The following is a 10,949-nucleotide window of genomic DNA, read 5'->3' as shown; positions in this document are numbered from 1 at the left end:
TTGCAAGCCAAGGCTCTTACTTGTAAGAACGAAATAGATCTTTATCCTGGCAGATGGTGGTACAGGCTCAGCAGCAAAACCAATGCTCAGGTGCCACGGTTTAGGAACTCAAGAGCAGAGTGAGAAGTTCAGAACTGTATAGAAGCAATGAAGATGTCCCCATAAGTTTCTATGCTTTCACCTTCAAGCTTTTCAAGATAAGGCATTGGACACTCACTCAGTTGGAAATGGGAGATCACTCCTTCTCTAACTCTGGCTTCTAGCCTTGAGGCCCCCAAAATCAAAAATAAAACTAGATGGGCAAATAAAAATAAACTGAACAGCTTTTGATAATAAGCCCTAAATTGCATGCTCCTAACGCTTTCACCAGTCTAAACTAGTGGAAAGCTTAGTAAACGCAGGTGGTGGTGTGGGTTAAACCACAAAGCCTAGGACTTGCCGATCAGAAGGTCAGCGGTTCGAATCCCCGTTGCTCAGTCCCTGCTCCTACCAACCAACCTAGTAGTTCGAAAGCACGTCAAAGTGCAAGTAGAGAAATAGGTACTGCTCTGGCGGGAAGGTAAACGGCTTTTCCGTGTGCTGCTCTGGTTTGCCAGAAGCGGCTTAGTCATGCTGGCCACATGACCCGGAAGCTGTACGCTGGCTCCCTCGGCCAGTAAAGCGAGATGAGCACCGCAACCCCAGAGTCGGTCACGACTGGACCTAATGGTCAGGGGTCCCTTTACCTTTACCTTTAATGCTTTCACCAGTCTAAAGTAGTGGAAAGCTTAGTAAATTCCCTGCACCACATTTTACCTAATGATTTTACCTAATGATTTACAGTGGTGCCTCAGGTTAAGTACTTAATTCGTTCATGAGGTCCGTTCTTAACCTGAAACTCTTCTTAACCTGAAGCACCACTTTAGCTAATGGGGCCTCCCGCTGCCGCTGCGCCGCCGGAGCACGATTTCTGTTCTCATCCTGAAGCAAAGTTCTTAAGCTGAGGTACTATTTCTGGGTTAGCGGAGTCTGTAACCTGAAGCGTATGTAACCTGAAGCGTATGTAACCCGAGGTACCACTGTATTGGTGTAGGAGAGATTTGCACTTCTAGCAGGACACGAGCACAACAGCACCCCATCCTGCAGAGCATAGCCATCATAACTCATAGTCATTGATAGCTTTAACACACACAAACCAAATTCCTTGAGAAAGTGTGACCGGCTCCATCGGGAACCTCCAGCCCTGCTTGTGAACTTCCCAGAGCCACCTGATTCACCACTGTGTGATATAGTGGGGTGGACTGGATGGGACTTTGGTTTCACCCAGTTGCATGGCTCTACCTAAGTTCTTGTGAGCAAAGTTCAAGCCAAACTCTCCTACTCATGTAGGCGATGCTTATCACAAACATGTTTTTCTCCTTCTCTGCCCCTGCCCCTTGAGCCATTCATTCCAGACTCCAATAAGCCTCAGAGACAAAACCTCTTCCACTTGTAATTATCAAAATCATAGTGATTTATTACTGTCAGAGCTCAAGAGGTATTTCTGGAGACGGCCTAAACATCAGAATCAAAAACAGCACGACGTTATTCATTGCACTGTGCCTGGAAAGCAAAGTTGGTGCAGAGAGTATTTTTATTGTGTCTGACACAGACTGAGTCAAGATTTACAGCAGGTGAAAAGCTGGCCAGAGGAGGGAGAGATATGCCTGTGTAAGGTTAGCAGCTCTGAAGCTACAGCTGAACACCTCCCAGATCAGTAAAGCCACTGCCGCTTCAGCCTTGGAAGAGATTTCCTGTTCTTCTGATCTCCTGACACTGGAGGTGAGAAGAGCCAACTGGGGCATGTAGAAGGCAGAGTCAGAATGATCTTACTGCTCCTTTCACTACTCTTGCTGCTAATCATTCCCCATGAAGTCTGGGGGAGCCTGGAGGCAAAATGCCCCTTGAATCTGATCAAGGATCAAAATGATGCAAACAACTACCACCGGTCTGGAGACTTCCTCATTAGTGGGATTATATCTCCAAACGTTTTTAAAGAGCAGCATCCTTATGTCTTTTCCCAAACCCCAGTGTTCAGGATTAACGAGTAAGTAATTATCTGCAGGTGTCTGTCTTGTTCCTCCACCCCCATTCCAGTGGTTCCTATTTACCCACACATTTCTGAACTACAGCGTCCATCATTCATGATCCTTGCTGGTTGGAGCTGATGGGATTGAGAGTCCAGCAAAAGGTTCTCAAGCACACTTGTCCTATTTGCAGCTTCCCTGGGTTCTTGCCTGTAAAATTATCTGTTCTTATTCATATGTGGCTGGGTAACCCCAGACACCCTGGGCAGCTTCCAACATATTAAAACACATTAGGACACCAAACATTAAAAATCTATACAGGCCTCATTGGTGGAGTCAGATGTCCAAAATATGAACAAGTTCTCCCTCTATCTTCCTCCCCCATCTCTCTCTCTCTCTCTCTCTCTCTCTCTCTCTCTCTCTCTCTCGTCACACACACACACACACACACACACTCCGTCAACCTGCTAGGCTTCATACATAAGTAAAGATTTATTGTTGCACTTGGAACTTCCCAATCTGTGCTCAAGCTGCTCCCAATTACCATGGAGATACTCTGTTTTCTTCTCCCCAGTCCAGTGGTCATCCTTCGCAATACACTTCCCCTACTTAGAATCATAGAAGTTTCGAGTTGGAAGGGACCATGCCGGTCATCTAGTCCAACCCCCTGCAATACAGGAATCTTTTGCCCAATGATGGGCTCTCACCCATGACCCTGGGATTAAGCGTCTCATGCTTTAGCAAGTGAGCTATCATGCTTAACCCAAACTTTGGAGAGAATTTTTTTTTTACTCAGTTTTGTCCTTTGAAGACAGTGTGCTTCTACACTCCTGCATTGCAGGAGCATGCATGGCCCCATTTTTTATTTTATTTTATTTGTATAATAGGCATGCACCCCATTATTTGTGGATGTTCAATTTTGTTGCATGGTGAATACCGGTTTGACACTTTTTTATTCTATTTATTTCTTGCAGGTTTAGTGTGAGGTACAGCTGGCACATCATGTCCTTCTTGTTGACCATCCAGGAGATTAACCAGGATCCCTGGCTCATACCCAACATCACCCTGGGCTACAACCTCTATGAGAACTATCATGATGCGAGGATGACTTCCGATGCCATGCTAGACCTGCTTGCAGGAGGGGAAGGCAACGTTCCAAACTACCAATGTGGGAAACAGAGTCACATGCTGTTTGTTCTTGAACATGAAAATTCTGCTATCTCAAAAGAGATTTCAGCCATGTCAGGCATCTACAAAATCCCACAGGTATGAAGGGTGGCAGCATAGAGGGACAGAGGAGAATGCCAGCTACATCAAATGCCTTTTTGTCTCCAAGGCAGTTAAGAAGGGACATTAAAAAATGAGAAAATCCTGAGCTATGGATCTGAGGCTCTTTTTCCAAAACTCAGGAACTCCCACCAGCCTCAACTAGCAGATATTTTGTTACATATTAATCAGTTCAGGTAAATAAATAATCTGTTTCTCATCCTGAAAGCAAAACAAAACACCAACCTCTTCCTTTCCTTGCTAGATCAGTTATGGCTTTATGACCCAGGTTCTTGAAGATAAAACCCAGTTCCCTTTCGTCTACCGGATGATCCCCAAAGAAGAAACTCTGTACCAGGGGATTATCAAGCTGCTCCTGCATTTTGGTTGGACGTGGATTGGCCTCCTTGCTCCAAGCAATGATGATGGAGAAAGATTTGTGAGTGCCTTGACACCTCTGATGATCAGCAGTGGGATTTGCATTGCCATATCAAAAAGAATACCAGAAAAAAACGCATACGAAATATTAGGATCAGATGAATATGTCAGCTGGAATCAAGTGTGTGTGTTTGTTTCCTTTGTAACCAATCAAGTGGGATGGGCTATCATCTTTTCGCTACAGAGTGAGAAACAGATTGGTCCCAAAGTCTGGATCACAACAGCTTTTCAGGACATCGACTTGAGTTTGTTTTATCCTCCTTATATATTCCAGCACTTCCATGGTTCCTTCTCCTTTGTAATGAAGACAAAATTAAGGAGCACCAGAAATATCTCCTCCACACCAGGCTCCCATTTCCTTCAGCAATTTTGGCGCGAAGCATTTCATTGTTCATATGTAAAACATGTGCTGTCTGTGAGGGGCTGGACAAGGTGTGCAGAGGAGGAGAAACTGCAGGATCTGCCCCAGGAGGAGCTGGAGATAACCTTGTCGCAAGACAACTACATCACTTACTTCAGCATCCAAGCCATGGCTCAAGCCTTGAATGCTGCCTATTCAGCAAGATCAAAGCAGCGGTTTAGGGTTGGTGGAGGTGACAACTTGGAATTTCAAAGGCTGCATCCATGGCAGGTATTTCCTTTCTTGGTGTGTGTGTGTGTGTGTGTGTTTGTTTGTTTGTTTGTTTGTTTGTTTGTTTGAAATGCTATCCATTGTAGCAACTATAGAATATTGCATTTTTGATAAGACATTTTTGACGCCTATGGCCTCTGAGGATTCCTAGAAGTCTTTTCTTTTCTTTTCTTTTCTTTTCTTTCCTTTCCTTTCCTTTCCTTTCCTTTCCTTTCCTTTCCTTTCCTTTCCTTTCCTTTCCTTTCCTTTCCTTTCCTTTCCTTTCCTTTCCTTTCCTTTCCTTTCCTTTCCTTTCCTTTCCTTTCCTTTCCTTTCCTTTCCTTTCCTTTCCTTTCCTTTCCTTTCCTTTCCTTTCCTTTCCTTTCCTTTCCTTTCCTTTTGCTCTTATTCTGCAAGGCACCTTGTTATTTTATAACATGAAAGGTGGGCTAGCTTTTTAATAATAAAATAGAATGCCTGAAATGTGCAACAGCCCCAGTTCATAAGAGCTTAAAGTAAACAAGACCAAGATATCCAACATGGTTTCCTGCTTTCTTAATGCTGGTGTTTCCCATGTCATTCCAGCTTCACCATTTTTTAAAAGAAATCCAGTGCTCAAATACTTCCATAGGAGGACTGTGTTTGGATGAGAATGGAGAGCTGCCCATTGACTTTTCTATTGAGAACTGGGTGATGTTTCCTAATAAGTCTCGTGTTAGAGTGAAGATTGGGAGCTTGGAAAAAGAGGCACCCACTGGTGTAAAGTTCTCTATTAACTCAGAGGCCATTGAGTGGCCCAAGCAGTTTAACAAGGTATGGGAAAAAGAAACTGTGCCAACAAAAATGCAATGGCAAGACAAACTGTTAGAGTATATTGAACTGGCTAGATTAACAGAGGCAATTAGAGATCACACTAGACAAGAGTTTCAAAAAGAATGGGAAAATCAGCGAATACTTCACTAAAGAATTACCAAAGGAGGGGGTCAGACTGTGCCTTGGCCAAAGGCCTGGTGGAACAGCTCTGTCTTTTTTTTTTTAATGATATTTATTGAATCAAAAGAATTTTTTTTAAAAAAATACACAAAGAAGACAAAGTTACAAAAAAGAAAAAAAGGAAGAAAGATAGAAGCACAAAAAGAAAAAGAAAAAATAAAACCATTTTTTCCAAATTCTTCAAATTTCATTACCTTCTTTCCCTGACCTCCTCCCCCTCCCCCTCCCATCTCTTGTTTCTTGATTAGTAATTGTCCCAGCAAATCCTTTCCATAGTTCATAATATTTTATCATTGTGTTATCTTACTCTATTCTCATTTTCTCTTATAAAAACAACCTTAAAGTTTAAAACTCAAATCTTTTTTTTTCCAATTTCTCAAAACCAACCCCTTTAACCAGATTCTTTAAATATTTCAGCCAGAGCCAATTAATTTCATTTCAGCATTTTCCCAACATTCATAAAACTTTTCTAATAATAGTAATGTCAGCGGCTGCCTCAGGTCTCAGCTCACAAAAGACCAACGCCAAGCTCTTCTTATATACAAGGATGTTTATTGCAGTTCATTATTGGTTCCACAACCGAGGCGCGCAGCCCCTAGTCTCTAACGTCAGAGATTTGAAGTCCCCTCTGAATCAGTCCCGCCTCTACACCAACTTAAGAGGCTTGTGCTAGACCACCTCTTCCTGTCTTTCCTTTTCCGCAAGGTCTTTCTGCCCCCCTGGGTTCCTTCCCTCCTGCTCTCTCCTGAAGCGGATCCCTCAGATGCCTGTTCCCCCCTCCTTCGTGCTTTGGGGCTGGGCTCCTCCTCCGGGCTTTCTCCATTTCCGCGCGCCTCCACATTTGAACTTGGCGCGCGCTCGCTACCCCTGACCTTCCTTTTGACACTTACACTACTCCCTGTACTACTCTCCGCCTCTTCCGGCAGGACGTTCTCCCCCGATCTCCTTCCCCTGTCTCTTTCCTGCTCCGCTCCGTGTGTCACACTGGGAACCCCCCTCTCTTCCCTTCGTTCCTGCTGGGAAGCCGGCCCCGATCTCCCACTCCCGCTCGGGGCTTCCCTGCTGCTTCCCTGCTCCTGGCAGGTCCCCCCTGTGACCCCCCTTGTCCTGACTAGGGGCGCCCCCTCCTGAGAATCCTCCGATTCACTTGAGAGACTCATGGAAGATCTCAAGTCATTGTCATCCTCTTCCTCACTGTCCTGGGATTCTTCCTCGTCGCTCTCCGTCTCCTCCCTCACCTGTGCCTCTGTCTCTGAACCCCTGACAAGTAATAATAATATAAAAAAGTTCAATTCAATCTTCTTCCAGCGTCCCCCCCCCCCCAGTTCCGGGGTTGTCAGCCTTTCCCCCCCATTAGTCTAGCACATTAACCTGGTGCCCTTATATCCGAGGCCTTCAAATCTCTTCCATGTCCCTTTCGCAGCTCTTCTTCATTTCTTCCTTCAGTCACAGGAACTCCAGCCTTGTAGTATTTTTGACCCTTTTCGACAAATCAGCCCCTTTCACATAATCCAGACTAAGCTCCATGTGATGTTTTGCGGCATGCTTCAAATTCACTCCAAACTTGAAAAACCAAACAGCTCCAAATTTCTGACGGCCCATTTCCAAACTCTGAAAGTCTAAACATCCCAGCATAGGGGGTTCAACCCAACCCCCCATTTCTAATCCAATCGAGACTTTATCTTTCCAGGTCTGCTTTTTCCCAAATTCATTTATCACATCCAAAGACTCATTTTCCTGCTGGGCCAAAAGTCCCTCCATCTCTGGCTCCCAAGATTCAACAAAACCCTCCTCTTTTCGTTGTTCTGTCTTGGCACACTCCTGTTTTAATTCCTGAATGGGCTCCTTATGATTTTCCACTGCCTGATCAAGAGCACTGGCAGCTTTTGTCATAAAATCCATCTTCTGACTTAATTGGTCCAATAGGGCACTTATGTTGCAGAGAGCACCCAACAGTGCTTCTGAAGGCATTGTCTTACAAGGTCACAGAACTCTTCCCACAATCAAAATCAGCAAACAGTTGCAGTTCCCAGGTTACAGTTTCATAGCTCCCCTCTAGGGAGAGAAGCTTCTGATTGTTCTTTACCTCGAGTACCCAAGGAACAAAGTATCTTCCTCAAAAGATTCTGTCCATTTTCTTTTTTTTTCTTTTTTGGAAAGCGAAAAGAAACAATGGAGTCACAATGTTTCCCTCCTTTTAACTATCTGTCAAAGTATTTATTTCTGGCCAATGAGCTTCAAACGTCAAATCTGACCCCCCGCTCCAGGGTCAGGACGGTGGAAAATTACTTTACTTTCACTTTGTTTCCGCAGGTTTCAACAAGTCAATAAAAAGACCCCCTTCTTCTCCTGCCTCCGAAGGGGGGTTCCACTGTTTTAGATGGTGAAAGACGATATTTTAAAAGAGGTTTTCAAGGCTCTAGTTTGCAATGTCTTTGCTTTGTTATAACACAAGGGAATGGAAAGGCGACTTCCTGTTTAGCTCTTTCCGTTTCAGTACCAAATTGGGGTAAATTTTAAAGTCCAGATTCCTTTAACTTCGCCAATACTTGTTTAAAATCCAGATATTTAACGTTCCAGTACTCACGGTTGGTTATTTCAGTACCAAATTGCCCCAGGAAAAAGGCAGCGCTCTCCGGTGACAGCTATGCGGCTTCGCTCCGCAGAAAAAGCAGTCGACTCACAGCACAGCGCCACTTCCCCCTCTTTACTTTGGAACCCATTTCTGGGTTCCTTGGTGGGTTGGGGGGCGCTAAAGGTGCCCGCCGAGTCCCACGGTCACAGGCTTCATCCGCCTGTGATTTCCAGAAGGGTCTCTGCTACGCCGCAGCGGTAAAGACCCATTTCATGCGGAGCTTGTCCCTCCTGTTCAGAGGGAGTCCGCCATCACCGGAGGCGCCACCCCGGAAGTCCTGGAACAGCTCTGTCTTGCAGGCCCTGCGGAAAGATGTCAAGTCCAGCAGGGTCCTAGTCTCTTGTGGCAGAGCGTTCCACCAGATTGGAGCCACAGCCAAAAAAGCCCTGGCTCTGGTTGAGGCCAGCCTAACCGCTCTGTGGCGTGGGACCTCCAAGATGTTTTTGTTTGAAGATCGTAAGTTCCTCTGTGGGACATACCAGGAGAGGCGGTCTTGTAGGTACAAGGGTCCTAGGCCGTATAGGGCTTTAAAGGTTAAAACCAGCACTGTAAACCTGATCCTGTACTCCACCAGGAGCCAGTGAAGCTGGTATAGCACTGGGTGAATGTGATCCCGCAGCGAGGACCCCGTAAGGAGTCTCGCCGCAGCATTCTGCACCCGCTGGTGTTTCTGGGTCAGTCTCAAGAGCAGCCCCATGTAGAGCGAGTTACAATAATCCAGTCTGGAGGTGACAAATGTGCATCCAAGATGTGCCCTTTTTGACCTCTATGCATGAATTCCATAGCCAGAAATACTCCTAGTGGTTTCCTTCTGATGCACCTTCTCTTTATGGTTAGACCGTGCCTCGCTCGAGATGTACGGAAAGATGTCGACCAGGATATGCCAAAAGGGTTCAGGAAGGAAAGCCAGTTTGCTGTTGTTTGTGTGTTCTGTGTGCGGAAGGGACAATCTCCACTCAGGAAGGTGAGTGACTCCAAGGGTTCATTGGGAGAATAAAAACAGAGCAGAGATTCACTCAGCGACACTTTCTGTGAAGATTCCAAAGACATTTTTGAATGTGGATCCTTTCTCATCTTTGCTATTTTTACTCACCTTCACCACTTCCAGGAAGTGAGTTGAATTATTATTATTAGTAGTAGTAGTAGTAGTAGTAGCAGTAGTAGTATTAGTATTATTATATCTGTATGACACCCATCCGACTGGCTTTCCCCAGTCACTCTGAGCAGCTCCTAACAGAATATTACAAACACAATAAAACACCAAACATTAAAAACTTCCCTGATGTCTTCAAAAGGCCAGATAGTTGTTTGCATCCTTGACATTTGTTGGGAGGGCATTCCACAGGGTGGGGGCCACTATCGAGAAAGCCCTCTGCCTGGTTCCCTGTAACCTCATTTCTCAGTAGAAGGAAGCAATCTCTGGGGTACAAAGTGGGGAGTAGGGAGAGCCTCAGCATACATTGCACATAGTCAGTTATTCAGGTATTTTGTACCATGCTTTCAATGAACCAAATCTGAGAACCAACAACAAAAAGATAGTTTTAAAAATCATTTTGAATAACTGAGAAATTGCCAAAAAAGTAAACACTTAATGCAGTGAAAGCACAATATAAAGTGAACCATATGTTATGTTAATATGATTACAATACAACAGCCAATAAAAAGGTTATCTTTACAATAGGGAAAAACCACACAATGAAGATGCCAGATGTATATATCTGGGGTGGCCAGAGGTCTCTCAGCTTTGTCCAGTATTGTATGGTTATTTCAGTGATTGAAAAGTAAGAAAAACTTTGTGCAACACCTCTGTCATCTTGGAGTAAGGGCAGAATGCAAGTGTAAGGTTTAAAGAAGCAAATGAGCCAATTCTGCCTATCTTTTGCTACTGCACATTCCAATTTTTTCACCTACACAACATCAGCATCCGTCTTCAAAATTACAAGAATGCAGAGGGTTCTGGATGTAAATGGTGTTGAAACCATTCTTTTTCTCCTCCTCAGATGCAGAACGTTGTACAAAATGCTCAGAAGATCAGCATCCGAATAAGGAACGAGATCAGTGTGTCCCCAAAATTATTACTTTCTTGTCTTATGAAGAACATTTGGGGATGATCATACTCTCCATTTCCCTATTCTTGTCCTTAACAACAGGAATCATGTTAGGAATCTTCATTAAATATAAAGAAACCCCCATAGCCAAAGCCAACAACAGGAACCTCTCCTATATGCTCCTTGTCTCCCTCCTGCTGTCCTTCTTGTCCTCCTTCCTCTTCATCGGCCGTCCCAGGAAGATCACTTGCCTTCTTCAACAAGCAACCTTCTTCATCATCTTCTCTGTTGCCATCTCCTCTGTGTTAGCAAAAACCATCATGGTGGTGCTGGCATTCCTGGCCACAAAACCAGGGAACAGGGTGAGGAGATGGCTGGGGAAGAGTCTGGCCAACTCCATTGTCATTTCCTGCTCCAGTGTCCAAATGGTCATTTGCACCATCTGGCTGGGCATCTCTCCCCCATTCCCAGACTCAGACAAGCATTCCCAGGCTGGAGAGATCATCCTGCAGTGCAATGAAGGGTCTGTGGCCATGTTTTATGCTGCCCTCGGTTACATGGGCTTCCTGGCTGCCATCTGCTTCACAGTGGCTTTTCTGGCCAGGAAGCTGCCTGGGGCCTTCAATGAAGCCAAGCTGATCACCTTCAGCATGCTGGTCTTCTGCAGCGTTTGGGTCTCCTTTGTGCCCACCTACCTGAGCACAAAGGGGAAATACATGGTAGCCGTGCAGATCTTCTCTATCTTGGCTTCTAGTGCTGGGCTTCTGGGCTGCATCTTCATTCCCAAATGCTACATTATTGTGCTGAGGCCTGATCTGAACACAAAGGAACACTTGGCCACAAAAACTAAAGTTGTTGCCTGATTCTTAACATATTTATAACCGTTTCCCACCACAGTAGTAATGAAACACACA

General features: G+C 44.9%; 1 protein-coding gene across 1 annotated transcript; it reads left to right on the top strand.

Annotated features, from left to right (window-relative positions):
• Nucleotides 1–3,047: 3,047 nt before the first annotated feature.
• On the top strand, nucleotides 3,048–10,949 carry LOC309527545 (vomeronasal type-2 receptor 26-like; the record flags this gene model as incomplete). The annotated part of the gene is made up of 5 exons (XM_082214370.1): nucleotides 3,048–3,311; nucleotides 3,577–3,750; nucleotides 4,024–4,380; nucleotides 8,825–8,951; nucleotides 9,988–10,949. The coding sequence occupies 5 exons, from the start codon at nucleotides 3,048–3,050 to the stop codon at nucleotides 10,896–10,898; spliced, it is 1,833 nt and encodes a 610-aa protein (XP_082070496.1). The 3' UTR covers nucleotides 10,899–10,949.

The sequence above is a fragment of the Podarcis vaucheri genome (genome assembly GCF_965113315.1).
Source record: "Podarcis vaucheri genome assembly, chromosome: 2".
Lineage (NCBI taxonomy): Eukaryota > Metazoa > Chordata > Lepidosauria > Squamata > Lacertidae > Podarcis > Podarcis vaucheri.
Note: the sequence above shows the minus strand (reverse complement) of the source record. Positions and strands in the feature narration are given on the sequence as shown.